General features: G+C 42.9%; 1 protein-coding gene across 6 annotated transcripts in view; it reads left to right on the forward strand.

Moving 5' to 3' along the window:
• The window catches only part of nrxn2a (neurexin 2a), a 307,444-nt gene that overhangs the window by 261,830 nt on the left and 24,055 nt on the right, over positions 1-21,559 (forward strand). For all 6 annotated transcript variants that reach the window (XM_071364597.1, XM_071364596.1, XM_071364600.1 and 3 more), the window contains one exon: positions 7,140-7,321. In XM_071364597.1, the coding sequence (XP_071220698.1) occupies positions 7,140-7,321 (182 nt within the window). The remainder of the gene's footprint in view (positions 1-7,139; positions 7,322-21,559) is intronic.

Genomic DNA, 21,559 nt, shown 5'->3' on the forward strand with positions numbered 1-21,559 from the left:
AATCCTCTCCACTTTAGACGAACCCTCTCCACTTTAGACGAACCCTCTCCACTTCAGACGAACCCTCTCCACTTTAGACGAACCCTCTCCACTTTAGACGAACCCTCTCCACTTCAGACGAACCCTCTCCACTTTAGACGAACCCTCTCCATTTTAGACAAACCCTCTCCGCAGCCCTTGCCATTAGTGCCACATCATAAAATATGTTGAAATAGTTTGTTGCTTTGACTAAAACTGAGATTGTCCAGAATCTGTTTGAAAAATGTTTGATATACCTTCATGTGACTGGGTGTGCAGAAATTATCTAGATTTGATCCAGCTTCTATCTCGTCAACAAACAAAAATACTGATTCTGTGTGTGACTGCAACACCCAATAGGATTATCTGAATAATCTAGTATGATATTGGTATTTGGATGTGAGCGTTATGTGTAAGGAATAGACTTATCAAGACATCCTGTGTCTGCCAGCTTAAGTAGGTACCACAAGATCAGGCAAACTCCTGTGTTAAATATAAGTCATGGTTCTAATCTGTAGTCTAGCTACTGTTTCAAAATGAAACCTTCAATCAAATGGTGTCTTCTACTCACTGGAATTTAAGTCCCATCATATTGTTATGCTGATTGGCAATCTAAGTATATAAGTTAGTACTAAATCTTTGATCAAAATATTGACCTATGGTACAGGAAAAATGTACGTTTGTCACGTTTCAGAATTAGCTGGAAGCGCTGCAACCCATTTCCATTTTTAGGCAAAAAATGTCCTGAGGCTGAGAAGGAGTGACAATCTTGCTTGGTCTTCACAGATGTGTGAGGTTAACATGCTGCCAGGATGACATGCTGTCAGGAATCACAATCATGTGTGTGGCTCAGCTCAATGCTTTAGGAGTGCTTGATAGGTGTACTGTTTAAATGCGGGACAATATATTGCCAATGCTCTCATAAGAACAAAGAACTGTACAAACAACCGATGCAAAAGCAGAATACTAGAGACAAGTGTTATTGCTGAATGTTGTGTATGCCTGCTTGCAGGCCTGTGTCCTTACTCATTTAAATAGTAATATGATATACCTCATCAATCATTTCTCCATTAAACCTTCTGAACCCAGAGGAGCAGAACTCAACCAATTAATTTTCTGTACAACTCAAGCAGAAATATTGATGTGTTTTTAATAATATCGTTTTGATTTATTAGGAACTGAGCTGTGAAATGGAAGATTATTATTCTACCTGTCGAGACCACAGGCATATCATCACGTGCCCAGAATGATTGAGCAGTGGCACTGGGACTATGCTGTTCATTATAGCGCACAAACTTCTGACATACTGTATATGTCTTTATCTCAACCAGCAAGACGTTAATGACTACTAGCCAATTAGGTAATGGAAAACAGCCTAGGCTAGGGCTCTCCAACCCTGTTCCTGGAGAGGTACCATCCTGTAGGTTAACTCCAACCCCAGTTGTAACTAACCCGATTCAGTTTATCAACCAGCTTATTATCAGAATCAGGTGCACTAGATTAGGGTTGGAGCGAAAACCTACAGGACAGGAGCTCTCCAGAAACAGGGTTCGAGAGCCCTGGCTTAGAGTCTCATTCTCCAGTGAGGCCTGCATCACACAGAGCCTAGAGACAGTCTCATTCTCCAGTGAGGCCTGCATCACACAGAGCATAGAGACAGTCTCATTCTCCAGTGAGGCATGCATCACACAGAGCATAGAGACAGTCTCATTCTCTAGTGAGGCCTGCATCACACAGAGCCTAGAGACAGTCTCATTCTCCAGTGAGGCCTGCATCACACAGAGCCTAGAGACAGTCTCATTCTCCAGTGAGGCCTGCATCAAAGTGCTGCTCCTGGGGTCAGTCTCTCTATTAATTTTAGAACAGGGCCCCAGGCTCGCCTGACCCACATGTAGTAGTGTTTATTCTACTGGAGGGCACTGGCAGCAGGTGTTCCTCTGATCATCTTCTTCTTCTTCATTTCACTTTGATCGAAGACAAAAACCATGACCCAGAATGATGTTAGCTCAGTGCAAGTACTCACGCTAGACTGCATGTCATTCAACCACCACTACAACTCGTATTGGAAAAAGGACATACAAGTTGCAACCTGAAAGCTATTTCCTACTTACTCACCATATTCTTTGCATGATATATTTTCGTTTACAAATAGTATGCAAGTCATTTCACACAACAGAAAATGTTAGAACCCATCACCCACCCACTGTTCCAATTCCCCAACACAGGCAGGGCTACAAAGCTACAGTATTAGGCAAGACAGTTTCACATGCTCTTTCTTCCTAAGAGAGGTCATCTTCACCCCTGGTCATGGCACCCACTGTAACTTAATGGGTGAGCCTCATGTTCCGTACGAGCTGTGGTTGTCATGGTTTTAGCTGTGGTTGTCATGGTTTTAGCTGTGGTTGTCATGGTTCTATCACATGCAGTACTGGCAAATTTCTCAGGTTCCAGGAGAGCAGGTGTTCTGTGTTCTGCCACCCAAACCCTGCTCCACCTGGGGGACTAGCTGCCAGATCATTCCCCTCACATCCTCTCGTCTCATGTAGAGGGCCACAAGCGCCAGAACGACAGGGGGAACAGACCTTCCAACCTGGGGTTCTGTGGAGGTGAACGAACCACTCATAACTGAAATATAATGTGTCAATCTTCTGATGAAGCTAATTAAAACAGTTGTAGAAAATACTTAGATAATATGTTAACCAGGTTATGTTTGGTCAACAGTTGTCGTGTCAACGGTTGTCATGTCTGTGACTCATTAAATGTGAAGACTTATTTTATCAAATTAATTCTTTATGTGTAATTATTATTACGTGATGAAACTAATCATGCAAACTTTAATTAACTAGGAAGTCGGGGCACCACGGGAAAATGTTTATAGAGTCTCTATTTCCCGAATCGACTCTTCAGATATTTTCATATCTTATCGATTAGCCTTCTATTAATGTATCATTATTACCTCATTAGTTCTCATTACTGAACATTGTAAACCCTTGGATATCTGCACGAACCCTAGCCTAAATGATGAATCAGCGATATACAAATTGGCTTAATTATTTATTTACTAGCTAACTAAATAATCACAGAAATACATAACAAACAAACAGTAGATATTGGTTACTAACACAATGCATTTATAAGTCCCTTGTGGGCTAAACCGGTATGACTGCTTGGTAGACAATGGAAAAGGGTGGGGACAGGAAAAGAGCGGGAGAGACAAAATGGATTTACTACACACAGTTGATAATTATATTAATTGAAATGCTAATCCTTTGCACATGAACGGCCGCTCATTCGAGAATAATTGCAATGTATATATTTACGCCCGTATGTCGTTGTCTTCTCTGTTGGAATTTGCTGGTCCATCTGCTGGAGAGTCAGTTCATCAGAGAGTCTCTGGTTAACTTCCCCAGAAGTCACAATGTCTTTCGTGGTTGTAGCTTTCTCAGCGGCTCTGGATAGTGTCTGTTGTAATGGATATGTCAGGCGTACAGATGGTTGTTGCATAGAATAGATGCTTTCGCGGTTGTCAGTCTTCTCATACTAGAGTTCCGTAATTTCCAGCTGCAGACTAGTAATTCTACGTCTAGGATTTGCTCTTATTCTGTAGTGATCGATCGTCTCAAAGTTGAACCGTTTCCAGCCGTGTAGCCTACGCTACACCCTGTATGGTCTCCGTGGCCTCTGTAGCCTCAGCTCCATATTTTCTGGTCTAATGGTCTATAGAATTGTAGCCATTCCAACGTGCGGACTCCGTCCCGGCTGACTTAATGTCAATTTTGTAGGAAATACTTTTATACTCTGTGGAAAAGGGGCAATTCCATGACGCCTGATGTACTGTCTGGCCTCACGGGGGTACGGACACTGACTAGTTAAAACTTTACGAGAGCTCATTGGGACAAAGTCACTAGAGCGCGATGGGACACAGACATCCCGGCCGGCCAAACCAGGACGACGCTGGGCCAATTGTGCGCCGCCCAATGGGTCTCCCGGTCGCGGCCGGCTGCGACAGAGCCTGGACTCGAACCAGGATCTCTAGTGGCACAGCTAGCACTGTGATGCAGTGCCTTAGACCACTGCGCCACTTTGGAGGCCCTGCGTTTATTTTTTATTGTTTTATTATAATATTTTTTTAGGGGGTAGATCAGCTTTAATATTGTAGATATATTTTGGGGTAACAAAAAATATATAGGGATATATATTGTTATAAGTGTCAAGCGGATTATACAGTATGTATGAGACTCATTAAAGTTATTCATATCTTGACATGAATCAGTGTGATTCATAGTATTCAGTGTGATTCATAGTATTCAGTGTGATTCACAGTATTCAGTGTGATTCATAGTATTCAGTGTGATTCACAGTATTCAGTGTGATTCATAGTATTCAGTGTGATTCACAGTATTCAGTGTGATTCATAGTATTCAGTGTGATTCACAGTATTCAGTGTGATTCACAGTATTCAGTGCAATTCACAGTATTCAGTGCGATTCACAGTATTCAGTGCGATTCACAGTATTCAGTGCGATTCATAGTATTCAGTGTGATTCATAGTATTCAGTGTGATTCACAGTATTCAGTGTGATTCACAGTATTCAGTGTGATTCATAGTATTCAGTGTGATTCACAGTATTCAGTGTGATTCATAGTATTCAGTGTGATTCATAGTATTCAGTGTGATTCACAGTATTCAGTGTGATTCATAGTATTCAGTGTGATTCACAGTATTCAGTGTGATTCACAGTATTCAGTGTGATTCATACTATTCAGTGTGATTCATAGTATTCAGTGTGATTCACAGTATTCAGTGTGATTCATAGTATTCAGTGTGATTCACAGTATTCAGTGTGATGCATAGTATTCAGTGTGATTCATAGTATTCAGTGTGATTCATAGTATTCAGTGTGATTCACAGTATTCAGTGTGATTCACAGTATTCAGTGTGATTCACAGTATTCAGTGTGATTCATAGTATTCAGTGTGATTCACAGTATTCAGTGTGATTCATAGTATTCAGTGTGATTCATAGTATTCAGTGTGATTCATAGTATTTAGTGTGATTCACAGTATTCAGTGTGATTCACAGTATTCAGTGTGATTCATAGTATTCAGTGTGATTCACAGTATTCGGTGTGATTCATAGTATTCAGTGTGATTCATAGTATTCAGTGTGATTCACAGTATTCAGTGTGATTCACAGTATTCAGTGTGATTCATAGTATTCAGTGTGATTCATAGTATTTAGTGTGATTCACAGTATTCAGTGTGATTCATTGCTAACTCCCATACGTCCACATGAATTATTCATGTCAGTTTAACTCAATGCACAGTGTTGACTCCCTGGGCAGGGCAAGACGTACTACTGCAGCATACTGCAACTCAATAGCCTTGTGTTTACAGTTCTGCTGGCATGTTTCCACATGGTGGCACCTTGCCCACTCTGCAGTACTGGCAGGTTTACATAACCTAATGCCAGATCAATGTCAGCTCAACTGACAGACTACACCATTCATGGAAGTGGTAGGTGTGATACAATTCCTGTATAATAATGTTCCAACAGGACACAAGAAAAGCACACGAATGCATAAATGTTTTTGCGATTATGGGCTGTGTCTGTTTTAGTGTTTTAAATGTGTGCTGAAATTTGAAAAGTGACATTGTGGGGTAACTTGGGGGAATAAGCAATAACAATGTATCACTGGAAACACGCACACAAAGAAACAAGAATAAGAAATATGAAATACACAATAAAGTAAGTAAGTATAATATATACAGGAAATATTAAAAAAGTCCGTTCTAATATCATTATTTGCATGTGCAGGGATACTGGAGTGATGGAGGTAGATATGTATAGGGGTAAGGTGACAGGGATACTGGAGTGATGGAGGTAGATATGTATAGGGGTAAGGTGACAGGGATACTGGAGTGATGGAGGTAGATATGTATAGGGGTAAGGTGACAGGGATACTGGAGTGATGGAGGTAGATATGTATAGGGGTAAGGTGACAGGGATACTGGAGTGATGGAGGTAGATATGTATAGGGGTAAGGTGACAGGGATACTGGAGTGATGGAGGTAGATATGTATAGGGGTAAGGTGACAGGGATACTGGAGTGATGGAGGTAGATATGTATAGGGGTAAGGTGACAGGGATACTGCAGTGATGGAGGTAGATATGTATAGGGGTAAGGTGACAGGGATACTGGAGTGATGGAGGTAGATATGTATAGGGGTAAGGTGACAGGGATACTGGAGTGATGGAGGTAGATATGTATAGGGGTAAGGTGACAGGGATACTGGAGTGATGGAGGTAGATATGTATAGGGATAAGGTGACAGGGACACTGGAGTGATGGAGGTAGATATGTATAGGGGTAAGGTGACTGGAGTGATGGAGGTAGATATGTATAGGGGTAAGGTGACAGGGATACTGGAGTGATGGAGGTAGATATGTATAGGGGTAAGGGGACTAGGCAACAGGATATAAGATAAACAGAGTAGCAGCAGCTTGTATGTGAGTGGGTGTGTAGAGTCAGTATAAATGTATGTGCATATTATGTGTGAGTGAACAGATGATGGAGTGAGTGTTTGTGTGTGTGTTGGAGTGACAGTGTGTTTGTTGGAGTGACAGTGTGTGTGAGTGTGTAGGGCCCTGTGAGTGGGCATAGAGACAGTGCAAATACTGAAATAAAAGGTCAATAAAGATACAAGGTAAACTCGGTCCGTGTAGCTATTTTGTTAGCTATTTATCAGTTGTATTGATTGCTTGGGAATAGAAGCTGTTCAAGAGCCTGTTGGTGTCAGTCTTGATGCACCGGTGTATGACATGTTGATTCTGCAAAGGGAATAATGGCTTGTGTTAGGGAATGTGATGAAGCTGTCACAGTCTTGTACCGGGAAAGAAAATAGGCTGCTAAATTTAGTTTGACTGTTACTGAAGAGAAATCTCTGTAAAGATAGTAAGCTCTGATGGGAACAAATAAAAAAATGTATCCTGACATGAAGGAACGCTCTCTAACAACTCTTATCTCTCTCTCTAATAATGTCTCCCCCTTCTCCCTCAATTTCCTGTCCCCATCTCTCAATCTCCTTCTAATATTTCTGTTTGTCTCCATTTTTCCTTAGCTGGGACCACGTATATCTTTGGGAGAGGAGGAGCCCTCATCACGTACACCTGGGCCCCTAATGAGAGGCCGAGCACCAGAGCTGACCGCCTAGCTGTGGGCTTCAGTACTCAGCAGAAAGACGCCATCTTGGTCAGAGTGGAGAGCACCAGTGGACTGGGAGACTACCTGCAGCTGCACATAGTAAGGACAGGAAGGTGTGGGGGGGTACTATGGGATAGGGTAAAGGATCAGGGATTAGGTCCCCTTTTCTATTGGGGTTTAGAACAAAGGCTTAGGATGAGCTCATAGGCTGACTGTACAGAATCCTGAAATGCTCTTGCTGGAGATTTTGGAGGACTAATTGAGGTGCTTAGAAAGACTGTGTTAATTGATAAAATGTCTGTCAATTGCCGTAGAAAAGGACATATGGCAATTATTACTCATGATATCTATGATTAGTGCCAGGAAAGTATGCACCATGCATCTGGATTAGCAGGAGAGAAACAATGCCAGTGTTTGCTCATTAAAACAGCAGGGGGCAGAGATTGTTATGGCAGTACATCCCACTGGCAAATGCTTCGTTGACCTCTAGCTCATTACTTGCAATTAGAGTTCCAGTAGAAAGCGATGCAGTTAAACTGTTTCATCTGAATTCATTATTAATTCAATATTCACAGTGCACGCATGCTATGTTACCCTAGCTGTTTAACACTAGGATAGCAGATGCTGAGCCAAACAGTAGCGTGGTGTGTGCTATTTTCTAAAGAAGCCTTTAAGTCAGATACACTACATGACCAAAAGTATGTGAACAACTGCTCGTCAAACATCTCATTCCAATATCATGGCCATTAATATGGAGTTGGTCCCCCCTTTGCTGCTATAACAGCCTCCACTCTTCTGGGAAGGCTTTCCACTAGATGTTGTAATATTGCTGCTGGGACTTGCTTCCATTCAGCCACAAGAGCATTAGTGAGGTCGGGCACTGATGTTGGGCAATTAGGCATGGCTCGCAGTCAATGTTCCAATTCATCCCAAAGGTGTTTGATGGGGTTGAGGTCAGGGCTCTGTGCAGGCCAGTCAAGTTCTTCCACACCAATCTCAACAAACCATTTCTGTATGGACCTCGCTTTGTGCACAGGGGCATTGTCATGCTGAAACAGGAAAGGGCCTTCCCCAAACTGTTGACACAAAGTTGGAAGCACAGAATCGTCTAGAATGTCATTGTATGCTGTGGCGTTAAGATTGCCCGAACCATTAAAAACATCCCCAGACTATTATTCCACCTCCACCAAACTTGACAGTTCGCACTATGCATTGGGGCATGTAGCATTCTCTTGGCATTCCCAAATTCGTCCATCGGACTGCCAGATGGCGAAGCATGATTCATCACTCCAGGGAACGCGTTTCAACTGCTCCTAGAGTCCAATGGCGGCGATACTTGGCATTGCTCATGGTGAATTTAGGCTTGTGTGCGGATGTCTGGCCATGAAAACCCATTTCATGAAGCTCCCGACGAACAGTTCTTGTGCTGACGTTGCTTCCAGAGGCAGTTTGGAACTCGGTAGTGAGTATTGCAACCGAGGACAGATGATTTTAATACACTACCCGCTTCAGCACTCGGCGGTCCCGTTCTGTGAGCTTGTGTGGCCGTTGTTGCTCCTAGACGTTTCCACATCACAATAACCGCAATTATAGTTGACCGGGGCAGATCTATCAGGGCATAAATTTGACGAACTGACTTGTTGGAAAGGTGGCATCCTACGACAGGGCCACATTGAAAGTCACTGAACTCTTCAGTAAGGCCATTCTACTTCAATGTTTGTCTTTGGAGATTGCATGGCTGTGTGCTTCGATTGTATATACTTGTCAGCAACGGGTGTGGCTGAAAAAGCTGAATCCACTAATTTGAAGGGTTGTCCACATACTTGTGTATATATAGTGTATGTTATGTCCCTGTTTGAGTCCGAGCCCAAACACAGCTGACCCAGATGGCGGTTAAAGGAGTAGCTTGTTCCCCAGGGGGAGTGTGTTTGTTTCTTCAACAGCCCTGTTACAATTATACTGTATAAGGAACACGAGAAGCTACCTGGTTAGCTGACAACAAGGGAATCTACGGTTGATTTGAGAGTCAGCGGCAGCATTGACACTATAGACTATATACAGTATGTGTTAGGGAATCTGCTGAGGATAAATTCATTCACTCTTTTTGAAACAGCATGCGTATAGATCCTGTGTTGGTTTATTGTTTATGACCCTCTTATTTTCATAGATTGTTTATTTGTTACCAATAAAGAACCAGAGATGGTAGAGGATAGAACTTGAGAGAGTAAACTGCCTTATAGATTACATTTTATGCCCAGGTTATTCAAAAAAATAATAATTATAGCTTCATTCTGAGGAAGAGGTGTAACATGTCAAATAAGGATTTATGCTTAGATCAAAGCTATGTCTAATATAGTATGATGGCATCTTTTGCCACCGTAAAAATGTTGCTTCTCCTGTCATGGTTGTTGCTCTAGGAGAAGGTTTCTGCAGTAACTAAATTACCACCACCAACAACAACCTCTAATCCAATTGGTCATGAACGTGACAGCGTTCAGAAGGAGGTGCAGCACTGTGTTGAGCTGAGCTGTTGGCTTCAGGTTATCCCCCTCTCAGAGAGAGAGAGCACTGGATGATAGGATGAATGCAAGTAACAGAATATATGATATGCAGCATGTCTTGTCTTTCCTCCTGCACTCAACTTGCTGCAGTTTAGGCACCAGAGGCGGGTTTCCCCATTGTAAGCCATTAGTCACTAAGCCACGGAGTCTAGGGTTGGATCCACAGGGTCTTCAGGCAGGAGCTGCTCACTGATGTGTGTGTGTGTGTGTGTGTGTGTGTGTGTGTGTGTGTGTGTGTGTGTGTGTGTGTGTGTGTGTGTGTGTGTGTGTGTGTGTGTGTGTGTGTGTGTGTGTGTGTGTGTGTGTGTGTGTGTGTGTGTGTGTGTGTGTGTGTGTGCCAGCGTGTGTGTGTGTGCCAGCGTGTGTGTGTGCCAGCATGTGTGTGTGCCAGCATGTGTGTGTGCCAGCGCTGGTGTCTGGCAGTCTGAGTGGAGGCCTCCTCTGAGTGAGTGTATAGATTATTCCCAGCACAGGGTTGGGTGATTAATTTACTGACATAAAGTAGGCTTTGGTTAGTTACAGAGCAAAGAGTTTCCACCTGGTACCCCCCGGGCCCCTCCCCCTCTCTCTCTCTTTCTCTCTCTTTCGCTCTGAGGGCCTGTGGGATGAAGCAGTAGTTGGGCCCAGAAAAAGCCCTCTCTGTCAGGATGAGCATGATGGACGAAAGGAGTTTGACGGCCATTTAGGTGTGATGACATTTAGGTGTGATGAGCTGAAAAGCTGATAGAAAAAATGTGTACCTGTTTCAATACCTGTCAAAAATACTATGGCAAGCTTCCCTAAAACATTGCATCTGCAAATGGAAGGACTTTATTTGTAAAAATGTAGAGGGTAATAAAGTGTCAAATTGAAATATGTATTGTTACCCCTGGATCTGAGGCATAATCTTCTTGCATGGAACAAAATGTGATGCTGTATATCCGTCTGGTGTGTGATGGAGCTGTTTAGCCGTTAGGAAGCAGGGGAGTCGCGACTGATTATTGGACATAGCGACATGTTCAAACAATCCCTTTTAACAAGAGATTTGCAGAAAAAAATGTAAGTGACAAGCTAAAGGATCATTTGATTTCATCATTTGAGGAGAGACAAAGAAGCTTGGCTGATGAGAAGGTAAAGAGCTGGAACCCTTCCTAGAGTAATTAGCTGAACCCACCCGTCTGCTTGATTAATACTCACATGAAATTTGCCTCCCCCCCAGCTGTGGCCCATTATGCTACTTAGTTAGCATGCAGTGATAAAGGCTAGTGCTTTGGATTCATTCGTAATAATAGCATTGGGAAATTGCATTGTCTGCTGTGCTGTATATAAAATGTTGAAAGATTGTACATTCTTGGTATCCATGGATGAGACCCCCGGAGTTAAGGCATTATTGTGTGCATATCATGCACACAAGTCTGTTCACCATGTTGCACTAACCTTGGCCCACCTCCCCCATAACCTAATGAGACTGACCTCTCTTCATGTGCTTCAAAAGATGGTGCTTACTCAGGCCGTTTAGCATCGGAAAAAAATGTCAACTTAATGGGTGTCTCTCCCATTGACAAAAATGCAATAGCAGCTAGGTATGGTCTATCTAGTTCATTGACTGTATATGAACCAAAAAAAATGAGGGTGTGGGATGTCTCGCTTCCTCTTCCGTCTCTGGTGCTTCCTTATGCACAGGAAGCAGCCAGCACTCTGTATGTACCCTGAGTCATCTGCCCTGTCCATGGTGCTGAATTGACTACACTGGCTGAGTCATCTGCCCTGTCCATGGTGCTGAATTGACTACACTGGCTGAGTCATCTGCCCTGTCCATGGTGCTGAATTGGCTACACTGGCTGAGTCATCTGCCCTGTCCATGGTGCTGAAATGACTACACTGGCTGAGTCATGTTCAAGGCCGGATTAATGCAGGGGCTTACCGGGGCTGAAAATAATGAAAAAAATACATCAATAAAGGAAATAAGATATATACAGTATACACTGAGTGTACAAAACATTAGGAATGCCTTCCTAATATTGAGTTGCACCCCCCTTTGCCCTCACAACAGCCTCAATTCATCAGGGCATGGACTCAACAAGGTGTCAAAAGTGTTCCACAGGGATGCTGGCCAATGTTAACTGAAAATGCCTCTTACAGTTGTGTCAAGTTGGCTGGATGTCCTTTGGGTGGTGGACCATTCTTGATACACACGGGAAACTTTTGAGCGTGAAAACCCAGCAGCGTTGCAGTTCTTGACACAAACCGGTGAAGTGGATTTAACAAGTGAGCTTTCACCTGGATTCGCCTGGTCAGTCTATGTCATGGAAAGAGCAGGTGCCCTTAGTGTTTTGTATACTCATGTAATAATAATAATACTCATGTAATTTGTATACTATATGTAATATATATATATATTATTTTATTACTGCAACCGCCAACCACAGGAAGATTCAGGAGCTCGCTCTCAATGAGTGTAGACAACCTGCTGCCGCTCTGCTAATTGTCAGATGGGGGAAGGATAGGTGGTAGGGAGGGTCCTGCCTTGATTGGGTAACTGATTAATACAAAAATAAAAATAAACGTAATAATTTATACATTTGACTGGTCAAGTGTGTGAGTCAGGGGCTACGCCCAAGAGGCAAAGAGGCAAAAAAAAATAGTAAAATAATTCTTATTATTTTGTATTACTTTTTTGCCTCTTGGGCCTCCTGTTATTATTTTATCAGGAGCACGCTCTCCGTGTTCAAAATACACCAGAAAGCATCATTTTGGCCACAATGGATCAATAGTTTCTAAAAATAACTGTGGATAAAATGTTATCACAATCACATACAGGTAACTGCCAAAATAAAGGAAACTCCAATATAGTGTCTTAAATGGGTGTTTGGCCACCAGGAGCTGCCAGAACAGCGTCAATAATCCTTGGCATAGATTCTACAAGTGAACCTAAACCATGTCAGGAAAAATGCACCATGACATATTATTTATTTCTATCATTTACTCAAGTGTTAGCTTTATTTTGGCAGTTACCAGTTGCTAGCATGCTCGCCAAATAAACAGCTTGTTGCATTGTGGTGTCATGACTTTACTTTCATTAATCTGAGTACTGTTAATCATGTAACAATTAACTCATTCGGTTTTGGGGCACCACGGAAGAAGTTGTTTAGAGCTTTACCATCTCCCGAATGAAACTCTATAAGGTCTATACCTATAACATCAATAAACATTCATCTTATTAATCATTACCTCTAATCAAATACTCATTCTTAACTCTGAACGATCGTAACCTTCTTGGATCTTAAATGAGAAAAAGGACCCTAGTGGACTGACAAGGTATGACGGGGGGGGGGGCTTCGTTCGTCGTTTATCTCGGTCGGAACCAGGCCTTCTCGGAAAGTTATTGGCCTTATAGCTGTATGGCTCTGATTGTCCAAAAGGGGTCACCCTTTTCCCGTCTTCTACTCTTGTTCACTCTGGAAGATAACCAGCCATGTCAAGGGTTCCCATTGGTGATGATCGTAGTAGGATGGTCTCACTTAAATTCACTTTTCTTGATATCTGACTTAAGACAGCTTATCAGCTGTACCAGTGATTGTCTGAGATGAGCGTCTCTCCTCTTCCTCCTCTTGTTGGTATTCAGGATTCGGACCACAATGGACATGAGCTGCAGCTCTTCGTCTCTCTGGTCTAAAGGAAGGTGAGTTTATTACTTCACCTCGTGTTGAGGTTCAGAGTTCCAACCATTTAAAACACGTAGCTCTCGCCTCACGTTTCCTGGTCTGATGTTAATTTCATCACATATGAGTTCTGTTATACTCACAGACATAATTCAAACCGTTTTAGAAACTTCAGAGTGTTTTCTATCCAATACTAATAATAATATGCATATATTAGCAACTATGACTGAGGAGCAGGCCATTTACTCTGGGCACCTCTGTGCACCTTTCATCCAAGCTACTCAATACTGCCCCTGCAGCCATAAGAAGTTAAGGACATTGGCTATCTGGATTTGGGTGAAGGAGAAATGGGGGAGGCTTGGGCGAGTTGCTGTGGGGAGTGCAGGGCTGTTGACCGAGGTAGGGGTAGCCAGGTGGAAAGCATGGCCAGCCGTAGAAAAATGCTTATTGAAATTCTCAATTATCGCGGATTTATCGGTGGTGACAGTGTTTCCTAGCCTCAGTGCAGTGGGCAGCTGGGAGGAGGTGCTCTTATTCTCCATGGACTTTACAGTGTCCCAGAACTTTTTTGAGTTTGTGCTACAGGATGCAAAGTTCTGCTTGAAAAAGCTAGCCTTAGCTTTCCTAACTGCCTGTGTATATTTGTTCCTGACTTCCCTGAAAAGTTGCATATCACGGGGGCTATTTGATGCTAATGCAGAACGCCACAGGATGTTTTTGTGCTGGTCAAGGGCAGTCAGGTCTGGAGATAACCAAGGGCTATATCTGTTCCTGGTTCAACATTTTTTGAAAGGGGCATGCTTATTTAAAATGGTGAGGAAGGCACTTTTAAAGAATGACCAGGCTTCCTCTACTGACGGGATGAGGTTAATATCCTTCCAGGATACGCGGGTCAGGTTGATTAGAAAGGCCTGCTCGCTGAAGTGTTTTAGGGAGCGTTTGATAGTGATGAGGGGTGGTCGTTTGACCGCATTACGGATGCAGGCAATGAGGCAGTGATCGCTGAGATCTTGGTTGAAAACAGCAGAGGTGTATTTGGAAGGCAAGTTGGTTAGGATGATATCTATGAGGGTGCCCTTGTTTACGGATTTGGGGTTGTACCTGGTGGGTTCATTGATAATTTGTGAGAGATTGAGGGCATCAAGCTTAGATTGTAGGATGGCCGGGGTGTTAAGCATGTCCCAGTTTAGGTCACCTAGCAGCACGAGCTCTGAAGATAGATGGGGGCAATCAGATGGGGGCAATCAGTTCACATATGGTGTCCAGGGCACAGCTGGGGGCAGAGGGTGGTCTATAGCAAGCGGCAACAGTGAGAGACTTGTGAGAGACTTGTTTCTGGAAAGGTGGATTTCTAAAAGTAGAAGCTCAAATTGTTTGGGTACAGACCTGGATAGTAAGATAGAACTCTGCAGGCTATCTCTGCAGTAGATTGCAACACCGACCCCCTTTGGCAGTTCTATCTTGTCGGAAAATGGTATAGTTAGGGATGGAAATTTCAGGGTTTTTGGTGGTCGTCCTGAGCCAGGATTCAGACACGGCTAGGACATCCGGGTTGGCAGAGTGTGCTAGGGCAGTGAATAAAACAAACTTAGGGAGGAGGCTTCTAATGTTAACATGCATGAAACCAAGGCTTTTACGGTTACAGAAGTCAGCAAATGATAGCGCCTGGGGAATGGGAGTGGAGCTAGGCACTACAGGGCCTGGATTAACATCACAAGAGGAACAGAGGAGGAGTAGGATAAGGGTACGGCTAAAGGCTAAAATAACTGGTCGTCTAGTACGTTCAGAACAGAGAGTAAAAGGAGCAGATTTCTGGGCATGGTAGAATAGATTCAAGGCATAATGTACAGACAAAGGTATGGTAGGATGTGGATACAGTGAGGGTAAACCGAGTGATCATAGGAGTCCCGTGAGTGGCTTCAGGCAGCTTGCGGGCCGGGGCTAGCAAGCTAACAGAAGGTCCTTGGAGGGACGTCGCGACGGAAGAAAGTCTGTTGTGGCCCCCTCATGCTATTACATCGGCAGACGGATCAGCAGGGCTCCGTGTCAACATAACCTGAAAGGCCGCTCAGCAAGGAAGAAGCCACTGCTCCAAAACCGCCATAAAAAAGCCAAACTACGGTTTGCAACTGCACATGGGGACAAAGATCGTACTTTTTGGAGAAATGTCCTCTGGTCTGATGAAACAAAAACAGAATTGTTTGGCCATAATGACCATCGTTATGTTTGGAGGAAAAAGTGTGAGGCTTGCAAGCCGAAGAACACCATCCCAACCGTGAAGCACGGGGGTGGCAGCATCATGTTGTGGGGTGCTTTGCTGCAGGAGGGACTGGTTCACTTCACAAAATAGATGGCATCATGAGGAAGTAAAATTATGTGGATATATTGAAGCAACATCTCAAGACATCAGTCAGAAAGTTAAAGCTTGGTCGCAAATGGGTCTTCCAAATGGACAATGACCCCAAGCATACTTCCAAAGTTGTGGCAAAATGGCTTAAGGACAACAAAGTCAGGGTATTGAAGTGGCCATCACAACGCCCTGACCTCAATCCTAGAGAAAATGTGTGGGCAGAACTGAAAAAGCGTGTGCGAGCAAGGAGGCCTACAAACCTGACTCCGTTACACCAGCTCTGTCAGGAGGAATGGGCCAAAATTCACCCAACTTATTGTGGGAAGCTTGTGGGCTACCCGAAACGTTTGACCCAAGTTAAACAATTTAAAGGCAAATACTAATTGAGTGTATGTAAACTTCTGACCCACTGGGAATGTGATGAAAGAAATAAAAGTTGAAATGTATCATTCTCTCTACTATTATTCTGACATTTCACATTCTTAAAATAAAGTGATGATCCTAACTGACCTAAGACAGAGAATTTTTACTAGGATTAAATGTCAGGAATTGTGAAAAACTGAGTTTAAATCTATTTCAGGTGTATGTAAACTTCCGACTTCAACTGTATATATATATATATATATCCTCCTAATATTATACAATATGTGTGTCGCTTCATTGGCCTGGGGTATTGTTTGTTTGAATTCAAGACAAGATTGATCTGTTTGTCAGTGTCAGACTACACACTCATTTCGATAATTTATGTGGTATTAAAAAAGATTCAGCTAATGTCTTCTATCATGTAAATGCTGTAGAACTTCATGAAATGCGTTTTTAAAAGGCCAAATTGGTTCTGGACCCAGTTAACAAATGTTCTCCATGTGTGGAAATTCAAAAAATGCCTCTGCTCAACTGTAGCCTATGCCACATCGCAAATGTTATTGTGGTTTTATTATAAAGGGTATTTTTCTTCAACAGTAAATTGAAGAGTGAGTGGGAGGGGCTATGATTTCTATATCCGGCCCTGGTTGTGTTAATTAACGCTGTCCATGGTGCTGGATGGACTAAACGCTGGCTGAGCTGTGAGTGCTGAATCTCTACGTTTTTTCTGAGTTGTCAGTTGTTTATGGTCAACACAATTTACCTGAAAAGAGGATTAGTGGGACTTCAAACAGGCCTCTCGGCCATGTGCGAGTTCCAAATAAACGTGTTAGTGAGGCAGATTGGTGAATGCAGGGTGCTGTTTCAACACTGAGCTTCCTGTCCATATCTGACTGTTTCTGCTACTATGTCTGTGACTGGTGAGCAGCTGCCAGCGGCAGTGTCCCTCCTCTGGGAAGTCAGCTTTTTAGCCGTGTGTTTCCCCAGGACAAATGTGATTAAAAGCAAAGGGGGATCTGTGACAAGGCGGTGCATGGTGTAATAACCACACCTGTTCTTGAAAGATGGGACTCCATCCATAAGAGAAGGCTTACTCTTTTATTCTGTTACAACACTTGATTGTCCAGTGATGCTACCTTTATTGAGTGCAGCTTGAATGTGTTATCCTGGAGTGACAGTAATTCTTGCCTGTTGCTATTCAAAATATTTGATTTGCGGATCTCCACCATTTTAAATTCTCATCTCTCATTTATGTTTTCCTTGCTTAATTCACATTTTCAAATCCCATGATATTCTTTCTAACCTCTATAATTGGTCGAAACTAGACTGCTTATGTTGCTAAGATGCACGTTGCAGAAAGATGAGACACACAGCACTACCAAAATAGACCCATTTCCTGATGTTCTATTCAATTGACACTAATTGTATGGCCTGTTTCTGTGCAATTGGACCTTTTAGCTTTTTCTCACCGTCTGCTGCATACTCTCCTAATTGCTCTCTGGAGGGTGGGTCTCTCACCACCCATAACTTTCCATTTTCAACCGCACCACTGAATGGCCCTGTCTTTCTTTACATGCTCCATAGGATGCGTTAGCTGTGTATGCTTTGTGGGGGTTTCTAGAAGAGATAGAGACCCACACACTGTTGAAAATGAGGAAAAATACCAAAACTTTGACATACTGACCAGCTCCAATAGACAGACACGTGCTATATGGCAGACCAATCCAAACTCATCTCTCGGCATGTCTAGCCCACTCATTATCTCAGCCGATCATGGCTAGCGGGGAAGGTTGCTCACTTTTTCTGTTGCTAAACCAACTAGGCTTGTAATTTAACAATTGTATTCGTATTTACAGATGGCATACTAGTTTGACATTAAGGCAAATGAAAGTTCACATGTTCAAGAAGGTATTTCTGCAAAAAAAACGCATTTTGATTGCTCAAATATTTTTCCCGTTCAAACAACTCTCCTGTGAAGTTGTGACTTGCGACATATGCCTAGTTTCCTGAATCGGGTCACATATCACCTGTCTCACCTATCACATATCCATATCACCTATGTCAGCTATCTCTGTCTTTTATTTATATACACATCTATTTCCAGGTTCACAGTGCACAGATACAGTTCCTGATACAGTTCCTTTAGAGTGGTGAGGGGGAAAAGGAAACAGCGGACTTTATTGTTCTCTAGGATGGGATACCCTGTTCCCTGCAGTCCAATCACAGAGCAGCCCTGATGTCACGTGTAGTTCTGAAGAGCAGGTTGTAACAGGACAGTGCCTTGGGGGAGCAGAGCCTTGGCAGAGAGGCCCTATGGGGTGGCATCAGACAGTCAGCATGTTTAGAGAGGCTGGCCTCCAGCTTATGTCACATAGATCCTTGTCTCACAGTGTTATCTCAGCAGGAACCTTGTAACCAAGTCATTATTCATTCATCGCTATCCAACTTGTTACTCCTTTATTAATTGGAAAGAATAATAACATTTAGACCACCTGCCACCCTTTTGTATTCCAAAGTATTTGAAATGTTTAGTGTTTTGGCTTTTAATGAAACTATGACTACTCTACTTTATCCTTTGAAACCAGGAGTTGGAACCTAAATTATTTTCCAGTCATTTAGTTCTGAATAGAACCATCTTGTTTTTCGTTCCTTTCCACTGTTCCAAGCAGCAAAATAAAGTTTTGAAATGGTTAGAACCCAAAATAAGTTACGGTTTATAGCGTTCCGTTCTGTTCCTTTTTAAACTTCTGAAATCAATTTATTTTGTACATTTAGCTCAACATTAAATTACTTCAGCAATCAGTGTCAATAGAACAACTTGCTATGGAGCTATATCGATTGGACAGACAAGTGTACGGCGCGAGATGCAACTGACATTTTGAGAGAGTGGTGGAGGAGGCTTGGCTTGAAGTGCTGGGCATCATGTTATGACTTGCATTATCTGAATTGTGCCCACAGAATTACCCCTACGGAGGAGGGGCTTCTATGAATAAACTTTAAATGTCTTTGAAATTCTGAGGGTTGGCTTAAGTTGGACCAGAGCGAGCTAGCTACTTAGCTAACAAGCTTGTGTGTGCAGAGTAGCACCAGAATTTAAATAACAACACGTCTTACCTTTTTGAAGTTAATAAATCCAATGGGAAACGTGATAACTATAGCATCCTTAACTAGCATTGAAAAAGTTAATCCATTCTTCTCCAATTATATATCTCTCCCTAATTTCTGAATCACGCTTGTAATGTCAGCAGGCTACAGCAGTCTATGCTTTGAAAAGGGCAGGGACAGGTAGCCTACACATGCACACTGGCAAAGATTTTCAGCTGGCAGGCACTGGGAGAAGTTTCTGAGGGACAGAGTGAGGGCTTTCCACAGGCACTTTGTTGCATCTTTTTGTGGGACTGGAAAAAATGTCTGGTATGTAAAATAAGATTATTAACCGGTTCCCATGCTTTTAAAATAGCGGTTCTGGAACAGCATAGATCACTTTCGTTCCCGGTTCTGATTCTGTTCAGCAAATTGTTTTGTTATTTTCTGGTTTTCGGTTTTGTTCCCTGAACCTGTTCCAACCCCTGTTTAAAACTGGCCCAAATGTTATGACAAGGCCATAGGCCATCTGTACTGTGTGTGCCATGGAGCTGAAGAGTAGATGCAGGTGGGTACAGGCAGCTGCACCCAGACAGAGTGGTTCGGTCGGTGGGTCTGTATGTTCCAAACGGTGGGAAGCCAGATGCCTGGGAAATATCCCCACAATGTTCTTGTCACAACAGCAGGGTGGGAGGCTAACAATGGCCTCTCCTGACAGAACCTGTCGGACCTTGTTATTACCAAAGCACATGCAGACAGGAGCGTCTGAACAAAACTGACCATGAAAGACCTAGTCTTAATTCACCAGAACAAGGAAAAATGCTGCCCTACGTTAGCTGTCAAGCAGGTGTTGTGGAGCATGTTGACTGGGTGGTGCTATTGAGCCAGCAGAGCGAGAGAGAGAGAACAGGCATGTTGTATGTGATCAGGTAGGACAGATGGGCCTGTTAAAATCCTTTCCTGATTTATGGCTGTCCTGCCCAGAGAGTAGGGGTTGGCTGGGCTGACTTAGGTCCAGAGAGCCCCATGGCTGCTTTATGAATTCTACATGGCATGCCCCAAGGGGAATGAGAATTTAACCGTGGGCGAGACTGCAAAATAGCAATGCTGTGCACAGGGGAATGTCAAAGAAATAAGAAAAGGTGACTTTCAAGCGCCTCAATAAACCAAATAAGACAATGTTGCTGGGGGGTGTTCAACATTCTGCTAATCCACCCAAATACTATCTGATGTTTAACGGCTCTTTTTGGTACATGCTTACTGTACTATTCCAGGGAATCATCACTGCTGAAATATATGTTATGTCTCAGCATGGTTGTTTCTCTAATGTTTATTTTAATTGTACCTTTATTTAATTAAGCAGGGAGTCACCATTGAGACCAGGGTCTCTTTTCATGTAGAATGACTCGTTTAAAACCGAAGCTAGTTAAATGGTCTATATTCATATATTCATTTCCAATATGCATGCAGACCTTCATTTAGGATTTGACCCAATTGTCAGGTATTAGTTTACACTGTATAATGTACATGTGACAAATTAAGCTTTGTTTTGATTTGTACTGGAACTCCATCTCAAGACCTTTTCTGAGTCTTCACTGTGGCAATTGTAATATTGTATAATGTATATGGTATGTGAGTGCATTTGCATGTGAGAGTTGCTGGGAAGACTTACATCTAAGAGGTTTATCTCTCTGTTCACTCATCTGAATGTGATTATCCAGCTGTCAGGAGGGAGGAGCAGTTGTGTCCCCGGCTAGCTGCAGCCCTCAGCTCCTGAGGCCATGGGAAACTCAAGTCACTGCAATATTCACAAAGACCACAATTTGAAGAGACCACAGGCCTTTCTCTTTGCCTTGCAGCAGCCCACCAATGTGCTGGGACTGGTAGGAAGGCACTGTACCTCCAGGCCAGATTAGAGCAGAGAGTTCCCCTGGCTGTTGGAAATGCATCAGGAGGCTGGGTTCATATCCTCCCTCTCCTCTTTCTAAGAACATGGCATGGTCCAGTCTACAGTACTTTGATGGGACGGAGGTGTGGAGTGCAGTGTGCAACATGATGCTCACATCACATATGTGATCAACCTGCTCGATTCTGTCTTATGTAGTGTCACAGGCCGGCTCATAGCCTGTGGCAAAAATTAGGGGACACGAACAACAGGTATAGGCCAATCAAAAAGGTTCTTTATTATAAACCAAAAACGATTAACTTTAAACAAAGAAAAAGGAATGAGGTGTGAAAGTATCATAATGTAGGGTGTATGTAAAGTGCAGGGAATCGTGAATCTGTGTGTGTGAATATGACTGAGTGAAAACTACGTAAAACTACAAAGGAACAAACA

Source organism: Salvelinus alpinus, chromosome 24, assembly GCF_045679555.1.
Source record: "Salvelinus alpinus chromosome 24, SLU_Salpinus.1, whole genome shotgun sequence".
Lineage (NCBI taxonomy): Eukaryota > Metazoa > Chordata > Actinopteri > Salmoniformes > Salmonidae > Salvelinus > Salvelinus alpinus.